General features: G+C 42.1%; 1 protein-coding gene across 1 annotated transcript; it reads left to right on the forward strand.

Moving 5' to 3' along the window:
- Positions 2,663-7,742, forward strand: LOC109232080 (reticulon-like protein B16). The gene is made up of 6 exons (XM_019397777.1): positions 2,663-2,832; positions 2,898-3,069; positions 3,777-3,957; positions 4,064-4,205; positions 4,779-4,848; positions 7,178-7,742. The coding sequence occupies exons 2-6, from the start codon at positions 2,907-2,909 to the stop codon at positions 7,339-7,341; spliced, it is 720 nt and encodes a 239-aa protein (XP_019253322.1). The 5' UTR covers positions 2,663-2,832; positions 2,898-2,906; the 3' UTR covers positions 7,342-7,742.

Here is a 25,565-nt window from a genome sequence, read left to right on the forward strand (position 1 = left end):
TCTGAATATATTAAGATGTGTATTAAGATCTAAATAGAAATAAAGACTAAGGCTGCTTATCGGGCGGATTGGGCGGTTATTTACTCTTAACGGTTTGACTTATCGGTTATCGACTTTTAAATGTATTAATCTGCTAGCCACCCGATAAGGTATCAGGCGTATTGGTATCGGTTTAGCTCTTATCGGGCGGTTTATCGGCCTAGCAAAATTATCAATGATTCTAGATTTATAAAACTGAAAATAAGTGTTCATGTTCCGAGTCAGTCCCCAATTCCTAAAGTTCATGACTGCTCAAGAAAATACCGCTAAACAGTAAACTCTCACACGACTGAATGCTTAGAGATATTTGCTCTCAAGTTCAGTTGCAGCAGCGGATGAGATCCAATTGAACCCCACCACATTAAATCCAACACTAAGCATTTCGCCTAGGAATCCGGCAGTACTAGCAGAAAAAGGAAAATAAGCAAAAAAATTAGGACTTTGCCAATGAGTATCCCTGGAATAATATCTCTATTGAGATAGCCTGGATTGACTTGGCTACAAACTGGATATTTTTCAATGTTTTGATAGTAATCAGCAAGGAAGTTCACAATCATGTGACCTTGCTTTCTGAATTCTTCAGAAAAGGATGAAACACTGGCCTTTGGAACATATAATGATAAAAAGTCTCACTATTATCATAATTAAACTTTGCACATTGATAAAGTATCAAGAGGTAAACATTGGAATTCCCCATTTGAAACAACATAGTGTAAGCAACTAGATAAAAAATAAAAAAGTACAGTAAAAGGAAAAAAGAACACATTGAAATTCCACTTTCTTCTTATCACCATGCTACTGTACTCATATGTACTGCAGCAGAGATGATAATGCTATCCAAGGATGTGATGATGGACATCTTGTCAAGGTTACGCGCAAAGACATTGTGCAGGTTAAGGTGCGTTTGCAAACAATGGAGAAGCTTAATCTCTGACCCATTTTTCAAATCCCTTTACAGGGCATGCTCATCTCTTAAACCCAGTTTGGTTTTTCTCCAAGAAAAATGTAGCGGTACCTCTACTACTAGAGTAAGTATGTCATCAGTTGATTTTGATGGGAATCATAAGTAAGAGTACCTGGATAAGAAGATAAGAAGCCGCGAGAGGGAGATACGAGATGGCGAGAGGGAGACCGGTGGCTGGTGGAAGTCGACGACGACGAGGACTGGTGGGCGGTGGCTGCTGGTTTAGGCGTTAGGGTTTCTATGATTTTATCTTTTGATTATTTAGGAATGCGTTAGTTTTAGAGAATAGACTATAGAGACAGACGGGTCAACCAGCAAGGGTTTTTGTTTTTGATTATTCAAGGTTTTTTTTTTATATTTAATATACATAAATAAAAATAAATATTATATATATATATATATGTATATATATAAATTTAACGGGTTAACGGATTATCCGTTAAGAAAATTGAATAATCCGCCCCCAAACCGATAAGCCGTTAATAAAAAAATTTCAATCCGTTCCCCGTCCGTTAAGCCGTTAAGCCGTTACCAGTAAGCCATTAAGCTTCGATTTTCGGTTTCGGATCAGTTTTGAACACCCCTAATTAAGCCTGTTTGATTTTAACATCTGAATATATAAATTTTATCTTTATTTAAAAATTAATAAGCATAAAATTCAAATGAAATACTAACTAATCTAATATTCTATCAATAAATATATAGTTTTTTAATATATGATAGTTGTTGGTGGTGATGGCTAACGGGTAAATGCCGACTAGAGGTAGTGGTTGGTGGTAGTTTTGGTTGATGATGGTGGTTCATGCTAGTAGCTAGTAATAATATGTAGTGGTGGCGATTATGATTGAGGATGGTGGTAGTGGGTGGTTATAGTTAATAATGGCGGGTGGTGGTAGTAGTTGTGACTGAGGAAGATGGTGGGTGGGTGGTGGTAGGTTATAATAATGGGCAGTGCCGGCTGTGGTTGTTGATGGTAATGGGGTGGTCAGTTGTGGTAGTTGAGGTGGATGAGTGTTGATTGTGGGTGAGAATGATGGTGGTCGGAGTGGTAGGGATAGTAGGTGGTGATGGCGATAATGGTGGCGACTATGATTGAGAATGATGGTGGCGTCGTGGTGGTGGTAGTGGCATGGTGGTAGATGATAATGGTAGGCGGCGGCGGCAGTTAATAGTGAATATGTGATAGCATCTTAGTGAAATTAAGTCGCTGTTATAGATCTTAATCATACAGACCTATTCAGACCCATTAAGTGATTGTGAAGTAAAAAAACAAACACACTTAATGATTAAGATCTGAATAATTAAAATCCAGACTTTAAGAACAAACGCACTTAATGTCTGAAATCTGAATGATTAAAATTCAGATATTCATTAAGTGCAAACAAATGAGGTCCAAAATGACTCTTTACATTTAATTGTTAGTGAAAGGGACTAAATCAAGTCAATTCATAAACTTAAAGGAGCAGCTGTGTTATTTTTATCGCACATTCAGCGCTGATGAACGTGGATTGCGTTTTTTATCTCTCTTTTCCAGATATGAACGCGGAGTGGGTGAAAAATCAAATATAACCTGTGTAAAAATAATTAAAAAATCTCGGAGCGTGAAAGTCAGTTACCGTTGGCGCGTAAAGAGATCGCACAATAAAGCCGCCGCATCCACGTCATAATTACCCCCACATCGACATCGTTTCTCATTGTAATCTCCGATTGGTTCGTTGAAGATTCAAACGGCAGCAGAATTTTAACAAAATTAGCCATCAAAAGCCCCTTTAATCAATGATTATATACTAATCCATACCGTTCTAAGCTCAGGTGTACTTTAGCTACAGGTATGTGAATTTCTCCTTATTTTATATGAATTTGACGGTTTCGTAAGATACTGAATGCGTTACAGTGAAATTGAATGGAGAATTCGGAGGATCTTTGCAACATAGAAGGGAACGGAGATGGAAGAGGCAATAACGGAGCTTGCTGTGCGCCGTCAACATCAGCGGCGGCGAGCAGCTCCGCGTACAAGTTGTTCGGCCGGCAAACCTCTTTTCATCAGATGATGGGCGGCGGAAAAGGTAAATTCCCTATTATTTTCCTCTTCTCAAGTCATATACATAATTTTGGAGAATTAAGTGAACTCACGCTAAGTCTGCTGTTTAGTTTAACCATTACGCCGAGTTACATAGTGATGAAGCTGATATTGTGTCATTTATCTTTACACAGAAATATTTTCATATAGCTTTGATCAAGTATGAATACTGACTCTGAAGTTTATGGGTTTATATTAGCTTACCAATATAGAATATGTAATTTATGACCTGAGGAGTAAGATTGGGAGCATGAGAAGTGGAAAACCATTGTTGTATATGATTCTGTTTTATGTTCATGCTGGAAATGCCTGGCACTATGGCCCTGCAGCTTTACTGTTGAACTCTGTTTCTATTCGTGATAGTGTAGTAAACTGGAATTGAACTGCTCCTGTTATTACTGGTTGATTCACTTTCTGCGAGTGTTTTCGCTCTTGCCTTGTATGAGGGATGTGCTCTAAGAATAGATTTGGGAATTTGTATGAACCGGCATTCTAATGAAGGCTTAGTTATGTTTCACGGCAATCTCAACATCTGTTACCTTCATTTGTTCCTCCACTTCCTCCTTGATAAGTACATTAGTTATCTCACTGTCAGTGTTGAGTGTTTTACATTTTCGTTAATTCAGTCTTCTGCAAGTTCATTCTTGCTGCTGGATGACTTGTAGACTTACTTGTTATTTCACTTGGTAAAAGCTGCTGATGTTATATTATGGAGGCGGAGGCGTGTCTCTTTTGGCATAATCATTGCTGCTACAGTCGCATGGCTCATCTTTGAGTATTCAGAGTTACCTTTCTTATCAGTTTCTTCTGATGTCTTGCTGATTCTGATTGTTCTCCTCTTTCTCCGTGCAAACTATGCTGCCTTCAGGAAGAAGTATTATTCTCATACTCATCTCACAATATGTTTAGATTGTCTCGTTCTGTTTTTCGTTCTCCTGTGCTGAAGTTCAACTGATATTTCTCTTTTCTATTTTCGACAGACAACTCCCAACATTACCAGAGTTAGTCTTGTCAGAAGAAATGGTCAATAATGCTGCGGCATCATTTCGGGTCAAAATCAATTATATGCTACTCATGGCTCATGATATCACTCTTGGCAAAGATTTCAAACTCTTCTTCAAGGTTAGTGCTTATTAAGCATGAGGGCACTATTTTTTATACCAGAAGGAAAAGAAAAACAAAAGCATGAGGGCATGATTAATGTGGTAAATTGTCTCTGACAATGACAAAGAAATTAAACTGTAACCTCCAAAAAGCATAAACGATGACCTTCAATTGGTCATTTAAGTGTTTCGAGCAAATGCAGAAACTCAAGAGAGAAGTAGAATCAACCTGGAAGCATGATGAGAAAGAGAAAGTGTAATAATGTCACACATAAGATAAACCTAATGTCAATGGGATTCAATAGTTTATTTATATAAAAAAAATTGTTTTTACCCTTTTTGCATAGTGCAATTTTCGGCATAGTGGATTCAATTGAACCCCCTTCACCAAAAGTAGTTGCGCCCTGGCTGTAGATCTACCCATAGTAGCTGCTGATGGTTTTACTTATGGTTGTGGTTATCATCTCTTAAATGTTGCCTCTTACTTTCTTACATGTTACCTCTTACTTTGTTCTAGGGTACAATTGTAGGTTATAATTTTGACAAATGATTACGCATAGAGCTGAGTTAGCCAAATTATACATGTTTGCAGGTAGTTATTATTCTCTGGCTTCTATCTGTTATGGGAAGCCTAATATCTTTCTTCACGCTTGCATATATAGGTATGTGCCGGTTTCGTTACTTGGCTTGTATATCTTGGTGAATCATTATGGATATATGATTTCGCTGAATTTATTCTTCCCTACACTATTATCGCTTATATCTTGCTGTATTTGAGGTCTTATGTACTTAGAGACTCTAATTTGCTAATAGATTGATGGGAATTTGTATGGAGAGGAAGAGTGACTTTCACATGATGTTCATTTACATAGAGAAGACATATGATATAGTAAGAAAAGTTCTTTGGTGCATGTTTGATGAAAAACAAAATACATATAGAAGTATGAATACCTTAAAGAACATGTATGAGGAAGTGATTACATGTTTCAAAGAGTTGTAGGAGATATAAAGGTATTTCTTGTATCCATGGGTCTATATTAGGGGTTTTTATTGAGCTTGTACTCGCATTCCTTAGTCATGGATGATCCAACTAATAGTACGAAGAATGAGGTTTTATGGTGCATGCCATTTGTGGATGAATTGTATTAATTGACAGAACTAGTGAGGGAGTCAACCAAAAGTTGAAATTTATGGAAGCACTTTAGAGAATAATAATAATCTTAGGATAAGTAGAAATAAGACATAATGTATGCAATAAATTTTGCTTCCATGAGAAGAATGAAGGTGAAGTGAGATTAGACCGAATGTGGTGCCTAAAGTTAAACAATTCAAATGTCTAGGTTCAGGCTTTTATGAATGGCATGATATATGAAGAAGTAACACAAAATTTAATGGTCATACTCTATAAGCAGAATATTGATGGAACAGGGTGATTGGCTATGAATGGGAAAAGGACTAAAGTTTTCTCGGTAAATTCTTCAACCGAACTTTATTGAATAGAGGAAGGCAATATACCTATACCTATCAGTTTGGTTTCCTGGAGCCCCAAGGAATGTATGCTTTTTCACTCGGCTGTGAAAAGGAGATTCTTAAGCGAAAGTTTTGGAAAAGAAGAGAACTGCATACGTCAGTTGGTTCTACATGTACAAAAATTAAGAAGAAGATGTTGACCATTTACTGTTACACTGTCAGATCACAAGCCAGCTATGATTGACTATGCTGAACTCTTTTGAAATACTATAGTCAATGCAAGCCATAGTTACGGATGTTTGTTCAATTAGGCCTTTAGACGAAGGCAAAAAAGGTTTTTGAATGGATAGAGAACCCTTTTACTGTTAGTCAGAGTGACAGAAGTCACTTTAGAGAACACTTTTACCATTAGTCAGAGTGACAGAAGTCACTATAGAGAACACTTTTACAGTTAGTCAGAGTGTGCAACTAACTGATAGAGGGTTAAAATGACAGAAGTCACTTTAAATAGTTTTGCCATGTCTTATGTATGTGATGATTGGAGGCACTAAAAGGGAATGAGGTATTTTTAAAATCACACGGAGAGAAGTGCCAGATGCGGATTCTCAGTTGTAAAATAATCACATGGAGGAAATTGCCTTACACACATATAATCTCTCAAGATCAGTTCGGACTTCTCTAAAAAAACATTAAAAAAATGGAAATACCATGTATGAGAGACTAAGGCTTACATTTACTAAAGCTCAAGATCAGTTCGGACTTCAGTTGTTTTACATTTACATTACGTTCTATGTCTGCTAGGAATAAATTTGATGATTAGAGAACCCTTGATTTGCCTTATAGGATAAATTAGTCACTAGTATTGAAATAAAATAGGTTTGAATAGACCGGACTGGACATAGAAGACATATAGTCTACCCCAACTAGTATGAGATTTATGCACAGCTGATTGATTAGTTACTTTTGTTCTTTTGAGGCTTAGAATTATCATGTTTGCTAAGAATATCTCAAGATTGCATGATAAATCTTGAAAAGTGTTATGCACTTATCTGGTGTCCCTGTGAAAGCTCTGAATATTATTTAACTCGGGTGAAAAGTGACAATATGGAATGAATACGCTTGAAAGGAGGTGCATTTCTTTGTCGAATGATTGCACTACACTATTCAGCTGTTTTTACTGGTTTCCATGTCTATCCTTATTTGTTGATTCACTATGAGCAATTCTGAAGATCCCATCCAGTGATCCAGATGATATTGTCCATCCTTATTTGTTGATCCACTGCAAGCAATTCTGAAGATCATATCCAGATGATGTAGTACCACGCCATCTCTATAAACATGCTCTCCATTAGTCGGTCCCATTTTCTGCAAAGAATGTGTTGCATAGGTTTACTCAAATCATATTTCACAAAGTTCAACAACAATTTACATCCGCCATGATTTTGAATTGTATTTGCATACACCATTGTCTGCTTCCAATTCTTATGTGGTGTCTACTTTTGCTTTTGCAATTCCCCACAGGAACAATTATATTCATTACTGTGCCTGCCTTATATAATAAATTTGAAGACCACGTGGATCGATATGCTGGGAAGATCCACAGGCAATTTTCAAGGCACTACAGAATAGTGGATGAGACCATTAGTAGGTTGCCCCGGAGTATTACCAAGGACAAAGAACTATAAAATCTTTTTACCAAGTAGGAGTATGTTGATTTTGATAAAAGAAAGCTCTTAGTTTGGTGTTGGTCCATGAATAAGATGGAACTCGCATTGCATCATTCTGGTTTGTCTCTCCTCATTCTCGTTTGCCATAGAATGAGGGTGAATGACTTGAGCCTTTATTTGATTTATCTTGACTCTGCAAATCTTTTCTGTTTCTAAACTTTTAAGTTGGCATTGTCAGAAACAAGATAACGAGGGCAATTGTCACCGACTTCTCTGTCCTAGTGGGCAGGTGATAGCGCAAAAACTTGAAACATCTGGGAGTTCTTTCCATCAAACTTGTTAACTTTGATGGAAACAGACGTGTTCGGTGGTTCACACATGATAGCAATATATGAGATGCTATGTTGACTTTTGCATTATATAAATGAAAGAAGACAATATTATGATAATAATATATGGTTGGATTAATTAGGAAATTGTTCGACCAAAAAGTGTTAGGCTTTTGTATTGAACTAATTAGATAAGAAGATTTGAGGCAAATCTTAGCCAAAGATAATTTATCCTAAATCCGAGATAGGGGGTAAGAATAAGCAAGCATAACTGAACATAAAATTTGATTATAACAATGGTTGACTCCCGTCGCATAAGAAAAGGATGATGATTTTGATGATATTAAATGATAACAAAGAATACATAGATAAAAAGGGTCACTGTTCTTGAATAAGGTTGAACCCCCATACATTTGACACAATGCAACTGATGATGGATAATGAAGATCTGAGCTTCCTTTCTCCTTATTCCTTGACCAGAGATGAATTATCTCTCCTTCTCTCTCAAGATATGTCTACTTGTGTATTTGAGTTTTTGCCAGGCCCCCCATTAGCTACTTTCTCCCATGATATTTATACAAAAACACTTTCTTTACCCAACGGTCCTTAACCGGAATACTTAAGTTCTAGGAATATCCTATGGAATATTCCTCTAGAAATGTCTAAGGGTTGAGCTAGCCGTTCAGGCTGAATGGAGTGCTCGTCCTTGACCGCAGTTGAATCACTCGTTAGTATATCGCTTCTCATACGTGACCTCGGCTCGGTCAGCTCTTGGTCGTCCTCCCTTAAGTGAGATTCTTCAGTTCAGATATCGACCTATATAGTTAGTCCCTCCGCCCGTCGAGGTTGCCTTTGAGAAATCTGAGAACATTGGCCGAAGAGTGATTCCCCTTTGTTGCGTGGTGGCGAGGTGACGCTTCAAAAGCCGCACCTGACCGTTACGTCAGTTTGAAATGACACTTTCTTCACGCGTCATTGTGGCGCACATTCCCCATACGTTACATCGTTTCCCTCGCTCCTTCCGTTTCGAAGTTAATGAGGCGACATTAAATGTGGATAGGCACTCCAATTTTGAATTGTTGTGTTTTTAGAGCCCTTGAAGCTCGAGTTCTTTTCTTCTTCGAACTTTTCAGCTTCTGTGTTTTCTTCCTCCCCTTAGTGTCTTTTGCTACTGTTACCTCCTTCATCTGTGTACTTCTTCTTTGCATAATCAGAAAAATGGCCAACGCTCCCTGTGACCCTGTGATGTTGGCTGCGGATGCACCTCACCACGAGGAGAGGGTGGCCATGGTGGAAGATGAAAACTTTCCCACCGTGGACGAGATAATCCCACGTTCCGGGAAAGCTAGATCAGACTTCAAAAGCTTGCCTGAGGATGAACCTGAACCTGTCATCTCCACGATGGATGCGGCGGTGATCACTGCGTTTAGAACTACGTGGCGAATCCCGGCCCATGTTAAAATAGTTCCCGCTGGTAGGAATGTAGTCCAAACACAACGCCCGGGGTACTTGCGCATTTTACGCGTACCCGTTTGTCGTCGGCGACACGTTTCCCCTTCCCATTTTGGCAGATGATTTTTGCTGCTTTTATAATGTGTGCCCGGCTCAGCTCTCTCCGTATATATACAAACTTTTCCTCATGCTTATCAAATACGCGGAGTTGCCCAGCCGTGGTATTTCTCTACGCCATGTACTTCACCTCCCAAGTTTTTACAGGGGCACGATGATTCATATGCGCCATCGGGGAACCAAGGGGTTGGTAGTGAAGATGGATGATAAAACTAATCGTCGCTTTTGGGAGATTTCTTCTTCGTGAAGACGACGCACGTGGTATCGAACCCCAACGGATTCCCCGAGGAGTGAAATTTTGCTCGTAAGTGTTTCCCTTCTAAAATGACCGTTGTTTACTTTGGGGGTAATCTGATCGTTCTTTTCTTTCTTCTCAGCCCAACGGGATCCTCCTTCACCAGTTGTAGACATTCGCGACTGGGTGAGTCGGGTTTTGCCCCATACTATGGGGATTTGCGAGTGGTCGCATTTCCATGAGAGGTTCGGACGTAAACCTGTGGCCGGTGAGTCACCTTCGGCTTTGATTGCTGGCTTTTATACTGTTATTTCTGTCCTCTTATCTCTCTTCTTTGTTTACAGGTCGGAGGGCGGCAAGGAGGGTGAGGGCTCCTACGCCCGCTTTTTGCCAATTGGGTATCTCGGCCGAGCCCGTTCTTGCTGTGGCTGCAAGTGAACCCGCTCAAACCGCCATTGTCTTGCAGATTTCGACCTCGCGTGTACTTAGCCGCCTGGCTGACTCTCCCTTGGCGGGGGTCCCGGCTCCCGCAGTTCATTTAGTGGACAAGTCGTTGGAGGACGAAGGCGATGAGGCTCCTTTGAAGAGACGAAGGATAGCGGCTGAGACCGAGGGACCTTCGAGAGGTGAGCTTGTGTTGGCGGTGTCTGAACCGGACGGGGGTACTGGTTTGGGTGTTGAGACCGTGCCTCCTCTGATCGTGGAGTTGGCTTCTTTGGAAGGGGAACAGAGGTCGGAGGTCGCTGCAATCATTCCGAGTGGTCCGTCGACTTCACAACCAGCCCGTGCCTCTTCTTCAGCCAGCGAGAGGGCAAAGGGCGTGGTCGTAGATGACTACGAGTCCGGTTCGGACATTGACCCCGAGGACATAAGAATGTTTGAAGAGGGGTTCACTCGGGTGGAAGAAGAAACGGACAGCTCCTCCCGCGTGATTGAGATTTCCCCAAACTTAGACTTGTTGGAGGATACAGTAAGCCTGGTGCCCCAATTTGCCGTTCTTTGTTCCGCTACCGAAAACAGGGCCCTTCAGGAGATCAGCGATGCTGGCCTGTCACGGCGCGTAGCCGAAATGGCTTTGAGGGTGAGTTCTTTATTGCTTTCTTCGTTTCACGTCTTCTACTTTCGCTGAAGTCTTTTCGTCCTCTTTTCTTTCTTCAGACTTTCATTTTGGAGACTGAGAGTCTCCGCCGCGAGGAGAAGCGGGCTGCTGTCTTCCAGAAGGTGGTTTCAAAATACTGCCGATACCGTGACAAGTGCCGCGAGATGCATGCACGACTTAGGGAGGGCGGCGATCTCAAACCCTTAGGGAGGAGTTGGAGCGAAAGGACGAAGACCTGATGCGGTGCATGGGCAGATGCAGCGAACTTGAGAGGCTGCTTAGGGCTAAAAAAGAAGAGCTCGAGGTGGGCAAGGGCATTTCGGCTCAGTGTGCTGATCTTCAGGCGAAGGTGGTCGCCCTGCGGGCGGAACTTGAGTAGAGTGATTCTAGGGTCGCCGGTCTAAGCGTTGAGCTAGCGGAAAAAGCGACCGAATTGGAAGGGAAAGTGGCGAGTTGGAGAGAGTCGAAGGGGCTCGGGTAGCGGCCTTGGCGAGGGCTGCGGCATTGGAGGATTCTATCCGCGTTCTCGGGTCTGAGCGCGCAACTGAGATGGGGACGGCTACTCTGAGGGAGGCGCGGCTTGATGAGAGAATTGGCGAGCTTGAGGGAGAGGTCTCGACCCTGGGTGATCAAATTGCTGCTCTCGAGGCTGAGAGGGCTCAATTGTTGGCTTCGACTCCTTCCGCGTCCACCTCTACTGACGTTCCTCGCCATTTGTACGAGATGTGGATCCATGCTAAGGTTCAGCGGGATACATATAAGAGCTTGTTGGCGGCGGGGAATGTTTCGGAAGCCGCTTTTGAAGAAGTTCGTGTGAAAGCGCGTGAGGCTCGGCTTGCCTGCGCTTATGACCCCGCGACACCGGAGGTCGATAGTGATGATGAGGCTGAGGACGGGCTTACCTTTGATGATGACCGTTCCAATGGAGATGGTGATGGTGGAGATGACGTCGCCGAACCCAGCGGAGAAAGAGATGATGGCGTGGATGGGGGTGATGCTGAGTGAAACCTTTGTACTTTTAACTTGTCTTTTGTACTTAGTTTTTTTTTTGTACTTAGTTGGTTGGGTGGAGGTCCCCTTTTGGCCCTTTGTAAGGCACAATTTTTTTGAATAAAACAGTTGGTTCGTCTTTGATTGCATGTCTTTGGTTCTTCCTTTTTTTTTTCCGGACTTCTTGGATTTACTCGCAATAAGTCCCTTTCTTTTGGTAATCGATTCGAGCGGGGTTGAATTTGACCTGGTAATTTGGGCGAGGTCGAACTTGACTTATTAACTCGAGCGAGATCGTATTTGGCTTATTAATTTGAACGAGGTCAAATTTTGACTCGTTCATTCGAGCGAAGTCGATTTTTGACTCGCTAGTTCGATCGAGGTCGACTTTCGACTTGTGAATTCGAGCGAGGTCGAATTTTGACTTACCAGTTTGAGCGAAGTCGAGTTTTGACTTGTAAATTCGAGCGAGGTTGAATTTTGACTTGCTAGTTTGAGCGAAGTCGAGTTTCGACTTGTGAATTCGAGCGATGTCGAATTTTGACAGTGCTGGCGTGATGTGTAAACTTGGTGGAGTTACGTAAGATATTTATTGGAGAAGGTTACATGTCACTGTACGATCTGTAGATACGTTCGAGAAGTCCCAGTCTATCTAGTTCCTTCATCGCTCCGCCTGGAGAGGTAGTTGATAAACTGGGTGGTGAATTTCACACTCAAGCCGGGATCACGTATGGGCGAGATCAGATTTTAACTAGTTGTGCCGTCGCATAGTTGCTTTGGCGAGTGCGTGGATGGGTTTCACGCACTTGTGTTCTTTCACTGGAGAGATTCGTATGTTCTCCGAGATGGTGATTCGGTCCCAGTCTATTCGGACTTTTCCCTTTATGGCGTTAAGTACCAATCTGTTGGAGAGGTGGCTTCACTCATCCGTTGCCTGCAGGATGATATGGCGTGGAGAGTGTTGTTCAGGATGTTATAGTCAATGCAAGCCATAGTTAAGGATGTTTGTTCAATTAGGCCTTTAGACGAAGCAAAAAAAGGTTTTTGAAAGGATAGAAAGCACTTCTAACGATAGGAAAAAGGCTAGACAACGCTTTTGTAAAATGAGAGCACGTCTTTGTTTCTAGACAATTTTTGGAACACCTATGAAGTCCCTGTTAGTGTAGATGATTGGGTGCTCTTTAAAGTGAATCATATTTTTGTATAAGGTTTTGCATAATCCTTTTATCCCGTTTATCAGAGTGAATGCCTTTTACTTATTTATTTATTAATATTATTATTATTTATTGTTTTGATAACAAGGGTGGTCGGGCCAATTTGCGTGCACCTTGACTAATTCATGGGGTATTCCAGAACCTACTATTCTCTATTAGCATAGGTGTTGGGTGACTCAGTCCACCAAAACTTCGACAAACGGAAAGCAATCACCTACCTTTTTTTTTTTTCCTCTTGTGGAATTTGAACCTTTGTTTCCCATGGTCCAGTCTAGCTTCATTAGCCTTTTGGGTCACACCCTTGTTGGTGTTGTCAATTATAGGAGGTAAATATTAAGAGTTTAAAGCCTGCTATATCCACTAGACGAGAATCACAAAATGCAGATTTCAAGGTGGGTGTAGCAATCATATAGCATTGGACAAAATTAGAAGTGATTGCATTAGTCAGAGTGTGCAACTAACTGATAGAGGATTAAAGTGACAGAAGTCACTTTAGATAGCTTTGCCATGTCCAATGTATGTGACGATTGAAGGCACTAAAAAGTATTGAGGTACTTCTAAAATCACATGCCCGGTGCAGATTCTCAGTTATAAAATAATCACTTGGAGGAAATTGCCTTAACACACATATAATCTCTCAAGATCAGTTCGGACTTCTCTAAAAAACATTAAAAAATGGAAATACCAAGTATGCGAGACTAAGGCTTAGTTGTTTTTACATTTACATTACGTTCTCTGTCTTCTACAAGTCTTTTCATTCTAGCCAAAGACTTGTATCTTCATGTAGAAATAAATTTGATGATTAGAGAACCTATGTGCCTTAAAGGATAAATTAGTCACTAGTATTGTAGGTTTGAATAGACCGGACTGGACATGGAAGACACATATATTCTATCCCAACTAGTATGAGATTAATGCACAGCTGATTGATTAGTTACTTTTGTTCTTTTGAGGCTTAGATTTATCATGTTTGCTAAGAATATCTCAAGATTGCATGGATAAATCTTGAAAAGTGTTATGCACTTATCTGGTGTCCCTATGAAACCTCTGAATATTATTTACCTCGGGTGAAAAGTGACAATAAAAAGGGGTGCATTTCTTTGTCGAATGATTGCACTACACTGTTCAGCTGTTTTTACTGGTTTCCATGTCTATCCTTATTTGTTGATTCACTATGAGCAATTCTGAAGATCCCATCCAGTGATCCAGATGATATTGTCCATCCTTATTTGTTGATCCACTGCAAGCAATTCTGAAGATCATATCCAGATGATGTAGTACCACGCCATCTCTATAAACATGGAAGACACATATATTCTTATTTTGCAATTCCCCACAGGAACAATTATATTCATTAATTACTGTGCCTGCCTTGTATAATAAATTTGAAGACCACGTGGATCGATATGCTGGGAAGATCCACAGGCAATTTTCAAGGCACTAGAGAATAGTGGATGAGAGCATTAGTAGGCTGCCCCGGAGTATTTATTTCCAAGGACAAAGAAGTGTTTTACCAAGTAGGAGCATGTTGATTTTCATAAAAGAAAAACTCTTACTTGGTCCATGAATAAGATGGAACTCGCATTGCATCGTTCTGGTTTGTCTCTCCTGATAGTCCTTTGCCATAGAATGAGGGTGAATGGCTTAAGCCTTTATTGATTTATCTTGACTCTGCAAATCTTTTCTGTTTCTGAGCCTGAACTTTTAAGTTGGCATTGTCAGAAACAAGATAACGAGGGCAGGTGATAGTGAAAAACTTGTAAACATCTGGGAGTTCTTTCCCTCAAACTTTGATGAAAACAGACACGGGATCACACGTGATACCATACCAATATATCAGATGCTAATTTGACTTTTGTATACTACAATTTAAAGAAGACAATTATGATAAAATTTTGGATTAATTAGGAAATGTCAACAAGAAACTAATTATACTTTGCCTCAGAATAAATTTCGGTTTCCTGACAATTAGCAAAATCCAGTATAGATTAGAAAGAACGTATTACACATATTTCTGAAGCAAAGAACTGTGACCAAAAAATATTATTAAACCGAATGTTAGCAACAAGAAGTTATGCTTTTACATGATGTATGATTGTAACTTGATTTTGGAATAAAGGATAATGCTCCTACACGAGGAATCATAAAAATACTTTTGAAAGCGGGGGGTATATTTGTAAGTTAGTGTTGCTCAATTCATATATTATTTCTCAAAAATAAATTACAAAAATGTTATATCCAATATGTAATCGAAATCTAACACTCGTGGATCAGCGTTAAAAGGAATGACGAGGGGCCGACTAAGCCTTGGTCGTATCCGCAAAGGCGCCACAACGCCGAATATCTCGGCCACTGCTGAGATCGAACTGTCAAAAAGCTTGTAGGGCGAAGCATGTGTCGTGACACTTGAGAGGAACGACTCAATGTATAATCAACAGATTAGGGTACTCTGGTTAAGGACCCTCGGATAAAAGTGAACACTTACTATATATATAGGGGCTCTCCTAGAGAAAAGAAGGGGGAGGAACCGGAGAAGGCTGCGCAAAAGAAAATAAGAGAAGTTTCGGATCTTGGCGATAAATCTTTGTAATCATCTTTCTCAAATCAATAAAGATAGATCCCGCAGCTATTAATGGCATTCCTTCTTTTCCTTCTTTATTCTTACATTATAGAGCAGTACATCAAGAATGTAAGCATGTCATTTATGTTCCATATCTCTTTAAATCTTAAAAGTTCATGAGCTTGACTACATCTTATTCTCTTATTCAATGTGTTTCGATCTAGAGTTAATTATCCTTGGGTAGGATTTATCCTCTATTTTCTTATTAATTGGTTTAATAAAAAGATTAACACTTTTTGGTCAAACAAGTTGCTGCCGTCTGTGGGGATTTTCTAGCCAAAATCTTAGCTCCCTCTAGATCTAAAGCTAATCAGAGTTTCACCTCCCGGTTGTCGTAGCCTCACCCTCTCAGTATAAATACCAACTTGAGAAAGTTGTAGGCAAGCTTTTGGATGTACCAAACCAATCAGGGTCAGATCTCTACATGAAATCGAAATTATGTCTGATATCTATACAAACCTACGCCTCGCCTGTAGCAATGGGTTTGGCACGACGTGTGAGTACTCAAAGTGAGATTATGGCCACTACGCACTTAGCACGTCTGTAACCCTATTTGCTGTATTAACGGTATACTTCCACCTCTTAGGAAGGGACGATAGCCTACTCTATGATTCTTTGAAATAACCAGCTTATCATGCTTTACTTTTGTACCCGTACGCCCAATGTAATTTATGTACAGAGTATAACACGTTTTTCCTTATTGTTAGCGCACATCGGACCAGGACCCGGGCTCGAGATCCCAACGGACAAGGTAAGTTCAGCCCATAAGAATCCTAGACGCGACTAACGGCGAAGCCACACGGGGTTGCCAGATCTAAAACCGCCATTTGAGTACGGGATGAAACGGGTCGTCCTACAACGCCCTTCCCCCCTCGCCGGCTTACCAGGTCAAGGTAACAGGCAATTTCGTTTGGGTTTAACTTGTCATTTTCTTTTATGGATTGGGATAGGTGCGCGAACAAGGAACAAACGCCACTGAACGCACCAAGCTAAACCCTCCGCTCCATACCATATTGCGAATAATTGAAACGACTCAAAACAGGCCGACATTGTTAAGAAACAATCTCCATAACATGGGACTGAGCAGTAAGCCCATGGAACACATAGTCCCTCCAGCACAAGCAGAACAGGAACTCGAAAAGCTCGCACGTATACTCACCATGACAATTGATAGATCTTAAATATTCTTACCTTATGTTTTGATGATCTAACAAACTTTCTGACAAGAACCAGCTAGGGAACCTGATCTACCTTGGATTGCTGCAAACTCCAAAGGACTCCAGTAAAAGATGAATTGCTACACTTATAGGAGCTAGGAACCAGACAAGGACCTGATGCTCATGTTGTTCCTATATAGCAGCATAAGTCATTTGGACACAGCTGGAACTGAAGTGACTGGCTACACTGTTTCTGCCACACTGCACCACACTGTCAGCCCACTCATTCTCTAACCAAACAAAGTACTCACATCATTTCAAGTGATGTGACCAAGATGTACCAAAGGGGTTTTTATACAAAACATCACTGAATGGTTTCAGTTTCATTCGTTCAAGCCTTTAGCAAAAACAGAAAAGATCATTCTCTCAAGCTTGAAGAACAAGGTTGAACGCTACTACGGTCCAGTTCCAAAACGATTGATTATTGCTGTCTTAATTGAGTTGTAACCTTGTTATTGCACTTACAATATCTCCTAAATTGCTTACTTAGAAGTTTACTGATTAGGAACTCTCTTGAAAATCCTCAGACTCGTTGAGTTTAGGTTGTGGCTAGATTTAGTCATAAAGAAAAGACTTTGTAATTGTAGTATTGCAAAGTGGCTTGTGGTGATAGCACCACAAGTTAGAAAAAGCCTTTGTAACTAGGATAGTCACAAAGTGGCTTGTGGTAAAGGTGCCACAAGTTAGTTTGAAGTCTTTACAATCGGAAGCATTGTAAAGTGGCTTGTAATAGGTAAGATTACAAGTTAGTGAAGTTAAAAGCCTACAGGGTAGGTGATCGCTGCCAACTCCACTCTACTATAAGTAGGAAGAGAGGGTCGCAATAGCTTTTACCCGATATGAGGGTCGGGATAGAATTTCTCAGAGAGCTAGAAATTGGAGCTGGTTATCTATCTAGACTAGAGTCGTGTAATTGTTCTAAATGTCACTTCCAACATTTTTGGGTTTAAACTACTATTATCAAACTACTAACTGAAACTAGATTATGCTACGAAATAATTGCTAAGGTTGTATCTAATGGGAAGAAGGGCACTAGGGTCATGACTTCACCTAGGTGGCTAATTGATGGGTAGATGCTACTAAGGTTTAATTGACATGATTGGGGCTTATGCTATAACCGTTGCACAATTTTACCCACTCTCACACCTCTCGGTAGAGAGAGTGATTTTGCCCACTTGACTCTCTCAAGACCAAATGGGTAGGCAAATTAGGTCAAGCAACTAGGGTTCAAGTAGGGTGATTACTCTATCGAGGTTTAACCCGTTAATTGGGACTATCATTTCTCATGAGTCCATCCCAATTCCTTGTTGGGTCAATTTTGGAGACTTAGACTCTCTCTCTCAAGAAGAGTCAAATCCACAAGGCACAAATCAGTATTTGCAACCACCAATTTATAGATTAAAACATAAAATCAACCCAAATAGCAAACACCCATAGTCAATCCAACCCTAGATGGCAACACCCATCAATTACCCACACTAGGGTTGAGCCACAACCCTAGCTAATGGGTTTAGCTACTCATGCTTGAAGGAGAAAATGAAGAAATAGATGAAGAACAATACATACTAATTAAATACTAAATTAAAGTACAAAAATCTATCGTTAATTTGAAGCTAAGATGCCAAAAATGGCTACAAAATGAGTCTCACGAGCGCAGCCTAAAGTCTGGAAATAACTGATGACCTAAAAATGGTAAAATGTTCTATTTATACTAGGTTGGAAAAACTGGACAAAAATACCCCTGCGGGGTCAGCGCGGGCCGCATGAAATGGACCGCGGATGCGCTAGGCCCTTTGACTTCAATTCTGGGCTCTCTGAAGTTGGGCTCCGCGGACCGCGTAAAATGGACCGCAGCCGCGGAGGCAGCTGGCACGGTCCGCTCACTAACGACCGCGGACCGCATTGCTTGGACTTGGCATAATTCCATCTCTCTGAATCTCTTGTCCGCGGACCGCACAAAAAGGTAGTGCGGCCGCGGAGCCTTCACCGCGGACCGTGCTATGTGTACCGCGACCGCGTTGCCTGAAGCCTGATTTTGCCAACTCTTTGAACCATCTAGTGCGTCCGCATTCGATTTTGTGCGGTCCGCACTAGGCTTGTTTTACTTGGTCTTTGATACTTGAGCAGGTTTCACTCCTTTTGAGCCGATCCTTGACATTTTGTCACTTTGTCGATCAAACCTGCAATCAAGCACATCTTATGAGCCTTTTGGGATTATTTTGTAACAATTTATAACCAAAGCGTAAGCAAGAAGGAGCATAAAACACTACAAAATCCCTAGTTATCAGTAGGTCGTGGTTTTTTGATCCCCTTGTGCGGGATTTTTCCACGTAAAAATCCTCTGCCTCATTTACTTACTGCCTTACTAAGTGCTCTCAGCAGAAACTTGTAGAGGACCAGGTACTCTAAGATTTGGTGGACCCATATCTTACGCCAATTCGGCCGACTAAATGTTACAAATCACGCCCGAACGTCGTTTGAATTGATGGTCCCAGGTTGCCCAATATCCCAAGCAATAAGTTCCTCGCCCGTCCCGTCAACGGCCTCTCCAGGCCGAGCAATGAAGGGACCAGATAAACTGGGACTCCACCGACGCATACGAACCATGCAACGACGCACAGTACTCTCCAATGAAAGATAAATTAAACAAACCGAAACTCGCCCGACGCACACATAAACAATGTGGCAACGAGTAATGTTCTCCAATAAAAGTAATGCAACCGACAAATCTCATCATCCCTCTAAACCCGTACATCGCCATGTGAAAATGAAATTAGACCTCGCTCAAATTCACAACGGGCCACAATTCGACCTCGCTCGAATTTTCACCCTTACGGCCCCCGGCCACCGCCATGTGAAAATGAAATTCGACCTCGTTCGAATTCATAACGGGCAACAATTCGACCTCGCTCGAATTTGCACCCTTACGGCCCCCGACCATCTCCATGTGAAAATGAAATTCGACCTCGCTCGAATTCATAACGGGCCACAATTCGGCCTCGCTCGAATTTACACCCTTACGGCCCCTGGCCATCGCCAAGCAGAAGTAATATACGATTTTACAAGTCAAAACTGACTTCGCCCAAGTTGGCAAGTTAGACTTCGACTTCGCTCGAATTTATAAGTCAAAACTGACTTCTCCCAAGTTGGCAAATCATAATTCGACCTCGCTCGAATTTATAAGTCAAACTGACCTCGCCCAAGCTGGCAAGTCTGACTTAGATCTCGCTCGAATCAAGCAAAATAAAATCGCATTCGAGTTCCCAATTAAAAATCAGGGACTCATCGCGGGGAAGTCCAAAGATTTTTTTTAAGAAAAAAAGGGGGGGGGGGGAGAGAAAGTCAAAAGATATGTAACCAAAGGCAAAACGACTATTTTATTTAGAAGATGTACATACGCAAAGCTGCGCCTTACAAAAGGCCAAAAGCGGGCCCCCAAGAAAAAGATGAAAACAAAAAGCAAAAGATAAAAAAAAAACTAAGTACAAGAGCTGCAAATTTTTTTTCACTCGGCATCGTCTCCACCGCCGTTCTCCCTAGCATCATCGTCATCAGAAGGAAGCCCATCTTCAATCTCAGCACCCTCACCAGCCTCCGGTGTCGCAGGGTCGTAATCGCAGGCAAGACAAGCCTCGCGTGAGCCTGAGCCAACAGCCGCGCCTTCTCGGCCTCAAGAGCTGCAACTCGATCTCCCATGATCCAGGCATCCCGATCAAGTTCATCAATCCACTCCTCGAGCCGCGCCTCCTTTAGTGTGGCCGTCTCCCTCTCAGATTCTTGCTCGGACTTGAGGATGCGGATAGTGTCTTCTAGCGCTGCCACACTCGCTAAGGCCAACACTCGAGCCCCTTCGGATCTCTCCAACTCGGTCACCTTCTTTTCCAGCTCGGCCACCTTCTCCGTCCATTCTACACTCAGATCGGCGACTCTAGTAGCATTTTGCTCAAGCTTAGCTCGTAAAGACAGCACCTTCGCCTGAAGGTCCTCGCACTCCGCTGCAACCCCTTTGCCCACCTCGAGCTCCTCGTCTTTGGCGTGAAGTAGCTCCTCAAGCTCACTGCATCTGCGGTTAGACCGCATCAGTTCTTCATCTCTTTTCTCGAACTCCTCCCCGACGAATTGAGTACTAGCGCCCGCCCTAAGCTGCTCGTATGGCACCTGTTGCGATATTACCGATATTTCTCAGCCATTTTTAGGAAACGGCCTGCGTCTCAGTCCTACGAGTACTCTCGATCTCCAGCATGTAAGTCTAAAAAGAAAAGAGAGAGAATCAGTAAAAGCAAAGGGCACAAAACAAAGAAAACAACAAAAAAGAATCACCCTTAGGGCCATCCCAGCCACACCGCATGACAAACCAGAATCTTTGATCTTTCGAAGAGATCTGCTTTTAGCGATAGAGCCAGAAGGTCGAACTGAGGCACCAAATCCACCGTGTCCTGCAACAGGTTAAAATCTGACGGGATTTTACGTATGTGAGAAGGGCCCTCCGCCCTTACATCGACCCTAGTAAAGCCCTCCTCAAACATCCTCATGTTCTTGGGATCAATGGCAGAATCGGTTTCATAGTCATCCATCACGACGCCCTTCAATCTTTCACCGGTCGAAGATGGGGTGTGGCCCGATCGAGATGACGATGGGACGCTCGGAACAGTAGCGGCAGCCTCAGAACTCTGTCCCTCCGCCGCAGTAGCCTCTTGAACACCTGCAATAGGCATCGCCTCCTCACCCAGGCTGGCACCACCACCAGCTTCGGGCACCGTCAAAATGAGGTCACCAATCGAGGGCGTTTCATCTAAAGAAGCCCCTTCCAACACTATCCTTCGCCTCTTCGACGGGGCCTCTTCACCATCAGCGTGAGAAGGTTCACCCGTTGGACGGACTGCGGGGACCGGAGTCTCCAACCGAGGAGCAACCTCCGAACGAACAGTTTCGCCCACAGAAGCAGTCTGCCCAACAACCAAACTCTGTACGCCCTCGCCCGCAGTTGCTCTTGGTGCGGGCCGGGCAGAGGGAGCCGGTTGATGAAAAGCAAGGGGAGGAGCCCTCCCCCTTCTTACTCCTCTCAGACCTTGATCGCTGCCAACTCCGCACCACTAAAAAGTAGCGAGAGAGGGTCGCAATATCTTTTACCCGATTTGTGGGTCGGGATCGAATCCACAGAGAGCTAGGATTGGAGTCGAGTATCTATTTAGCTTAGGATCACGTATGTGTTCTTAATTACACTTCTCATAATTTTTGGGGATTTCTTTATATTCTACTATGATCAAACTACAAATTATAATTGCAACTAAATTTAACTAAGAGTAAATTGCGACAAGTTGTATCTAATGGTTTAAAAGGCACTTGAGTAGTGACTTTCACCTAGGTGGCTAATTGACGGGTAATTGCATCTAAGGCACGATTGACATGATTGGGGAAATATGTTATAACCGTTGCTCGATACTACCCACTCTACACCTCTCGGTAGAAAGAGTGGTTTTGCCCAATTGACTCTCTCAAGACCAATTAGGTATGCATATTTGCCCAAACAACTAGGGTTCAAGTCGGGTAATTACTCTCTCGAGGTTTAACCCTTTAATTGGGACTATCAAATCTCTTGAGTCCATCCCAATTCCTTGTTGAGTCAATTTTGGAGACTTAGGCTCTCTTTCTCAAGAAGAGCCCAAGTCAACTTAGCACAAACTAGTGTTTGCAACCACTAATTCATAAATTAAATCATAAAAATTGACCCAAATAACAAACACCCACAATCAATCTAATCTTAAATTACAACACCCATCAATTACCCACACTAGGGTTGAGCCACAACCCTAGCTAATGGGTTTAGCTACTCATGCTTGAAGATAAAATCAGAGAAATAGATGAAAAGAAAGACATAATATTAAATTACTGAAGTAAATATAATGATCAATTGCTAAAACTACGTTAAAGTGCCCAAAATGGCTACAAAATGGCTTCTCACGAGCGCAGCTACTGTTCTGTAATGTACCCTAAAAATGGAAAAATGTTCTATTTATACTAAGCTGGAAAAACTGGACAAAAATGCCCCTACGGGGTCAGTGCGGACCGCACAAAATGGTGTGCGGCCGCACTAGGCTCTTGACGCTAAAAAATTAACTCTCTGAACCCGGTCCGCAGATCGCACAGAATGGACTGCGGCCGCGGAGGCCTCTAGCACGGTCCGCACAAACACGACCGCGGACCGCACAGGGTTGAACCTTGGCACTTGACATCTCTCTGACGTTTGCTTCTGCGGAACGCATAAAATGGTGGTGCGGCCGTGGTGTCTTCAGTGCGGGCCGCACAATATCTACTGCGGCCGCACTGCTTTGATGCCCTAAAAATCCAGTCTCTGAATCTCCCTAGTGCGGACCGCACAAAGTGTAGTGCGGCCGCACTAGGCTTGTTTGTCCTGAGTTGTCTTGTCTTTGATACTTGTGCAGGTTTCACTCCTTTTGAGCCGATTTTTGACATCTCGTCACTTTGTTGCTCAAACCTGCAATCAAGCACAACTTATGAGCCTTTCGGGACTATTTTGTAAGAATTTATACTCAAAGCGTAAGCAAGAAGGAGCATGAAACACGTCAAAATCCCTAGTTATCAACTCCCCCAAACTTAAGCTTTTGCTTGTCCTCGAGCAAATAAAATAAGACCCACCCCTTGAGGTAAAATCCAAGAATTTTCAGCTATCCTAAAGTAACCTCAACTAGCCTCAATTAGGACTAACAATTGCCCTCAATACAAATGAATCATTAGCAATATTTAACCTTTGAAAAACCATGGATCAAGTGCGGCACAAGAGCATCAAGAGTTGACTCAACACATCAAAGAACTCTTTCAATTACCTTGGTCATTGTGGAACCCAAACTCACACATCCTCAACTCTCCCTAAGCAAACCTCACCTTTAGAATAGTAGCACACAAAACGAGGTTAATGGGAATTCACTCATCTCTCTCAAGGAAAGGTCACAAGTCCGGCTCTAGGTACCATATGCTTGCCCCTTATGTAAGTATCCACTAATGTAAGCTTCATTCAACTCAAGATCATATAGGGCTTTTGTGGAGTCATTGTGAAGGCTTTTGGTTTAGGGTAGGTCATGTTTTTGTTCAAGTGGGTTCCATCTTCCCTTAAGCACTTCTTTTGATTCATTTGGCACAATCCACTTGACTCTTTGAGTCATTTCACTTCTTTCTAAGGGGTTAGAGAGACACATTGTCACTCTTTCTTATGCATTTCAAACCTTTTCTCCTTTTTCAACTTCCCACACCTTTCTTTCTTTTTCATTGCTTTTCTTGAATCCCTTTTTATTCTTTTTCACATTGAACTTTCTTTTTGTCTTTTTGCTTTTCTTTCTTTTTCATTGCCTTTCCTTTTCTTCACTTTTATGCCTTTTTACCACTTTGTTGCAATCCTCGTCTCTCCCCCCAAACTTATTCTTTTGCCATGTGCTAATGGAAAGATTTGGGTGCCAAGAGAGGGTATCTTTTAGAACGGGTATAGGCTTGTATCATGGTTCTTGAAAGAAAAAGGTCTACGGCTCAAAAGGGTTAACTAGGGATCTTATCATTGGTAGGCTATGGAATTGTTCAATCTATCATTTGGATCAAGGAGAGCCTATAATCACGTCTCAAGTCAAAATTCACTTAGGATTTCGCCTCAACAAACATTCAGGGCAAGTTCTAGACCAATGGCTCGGGACTTGGACTTGCAATTCAATTACTCACCACACAAGCTGAGGGATTGCTAAAGACATAGAGTCGGGGGCCCACAACGACCTTAGATACGATTTGAGTATACAATGGTCCCGAAAAACTACTTGATGATTATCGGTCAACACAAGAGTCTCAAGGCCACGACTTTCACCATCCTAAACACAACAATTTATTTTTGACCATAAGATCAAAGGCAAATGTGCTAGGACCAAGTGAAGCTTTGCTTGAGGTACCCTTAACTACAAACTACTAAAAAAAAAAAGAAAACGGACCCAAACCCTTAAGAAGGTTGTCACGCCATCTATCATTGGGAAGAGCCACCCGGTTCACACAACACTCCACCTTTGAAAAGAACCGTGGCATTAAGAAAACCAAAGGCTTATTGCAAATTTCTAAAACAAGAAGCTACGAATCACAAATATGAAGCTAAAAACAAAATTTTTTTGCGGAAAATAGAATAAATATATACAAGAGGGGATTTGAATATACAATAGACGAGATGAATATATACAATAAAGTGTAACTTTATATACAGACCAAAGGAAAGATAAAAAGTGCGATAAAAGTAACTAAATATAAAATTATATACAGACCAAATGAAAATCAAGAAAGCATAAAATGGTATCAATATATACAGTCATCAAAAAATGAAGGGCGCAACCCCTCGAATAAAAGCTGGCATTGTCCCCAATGCCAACTAGTCCAAATAAGCACCAAAAAGATAGAAAAAGGATATAGAGGACCCCCTAAGCCGTGTCCGTCTGCATAGGATCATGGGTGGTCCCTGGGTCCTCTGTGTCCTCGGGAATCTCAGACTGGTCCCCGGTGGTCTGCTCCTCAGCTACTGGAACTTGGGCCTGGACCTCGACAGGCTGTGGAACTGGTACATCCTGTGGCTGACTGGAGGAGGTCTCCGGTGGGTCCGCCAACTGGATGATAGCATCATCTACTCTAGGGATCATCCTCCTCCTCTTCGGAGGCCTCTGGGTCTGCTCCGGCTGTGGATGAGCTGCTGGGACTGGATCATCAAGCAACAGGTCCAAAGGCAGCTGGTCTGCCTTCAGTCTATCAACATCTGCCCGCAGCTCCTTTACGGACTCCTTGAAAACCCCGTGTCTTCCGTAGCTTCCTATGCTCCCTAGCAAGCTCCTTGGGGTTGTCATTCCCCTTCAAGCTATACCAGGAGAACGGGGCTGTCGCCTTGACCTTGACGTCATAGGGCTTCTTGTCCACCTCCAAGTCCCAAAAGTACATAG

The sequence above is a fragment of the Nicotiana attenuata genome, chromosome 1 (assembly GCF_001879085.1).
Source record: "Nicotiana attenuata strain UT chromosome 1, NIATTr2, whole genome shotgun sequence".
NCBI classification, from domain to species: domain Eukaryota; kingdom Viridiplantae; phylum Streptophyta; class Magnoliopsida; order Solanales; family Solanaceae; genus Nicotiana; species Nicotiana attenuata.

Bases quoted from the DNA above. Each gene is read 5' to 3' on its own strand.
- LOC109232080 (XM_019397777.1), top strand. From the start codon at position 2,907: ATGGAGAATTCGGAGGATCTTTGCAACATAGAAGGGAACGGAGATGGA. The intron at 3,070-3,776 runs GTAAATTCCCTA...ACTTGGTAAAAG, and splicing joins GATGATGGGCGGCGGAAAAG to CTGCTGATGTTATATTATGG. The intron at 4,849-7,177 runs GTATGTGCCGGT...AATTCCCCACAG, and splicing joins CTTCACGCTTGCATATATAG to GAACAATTATATTCATTACT.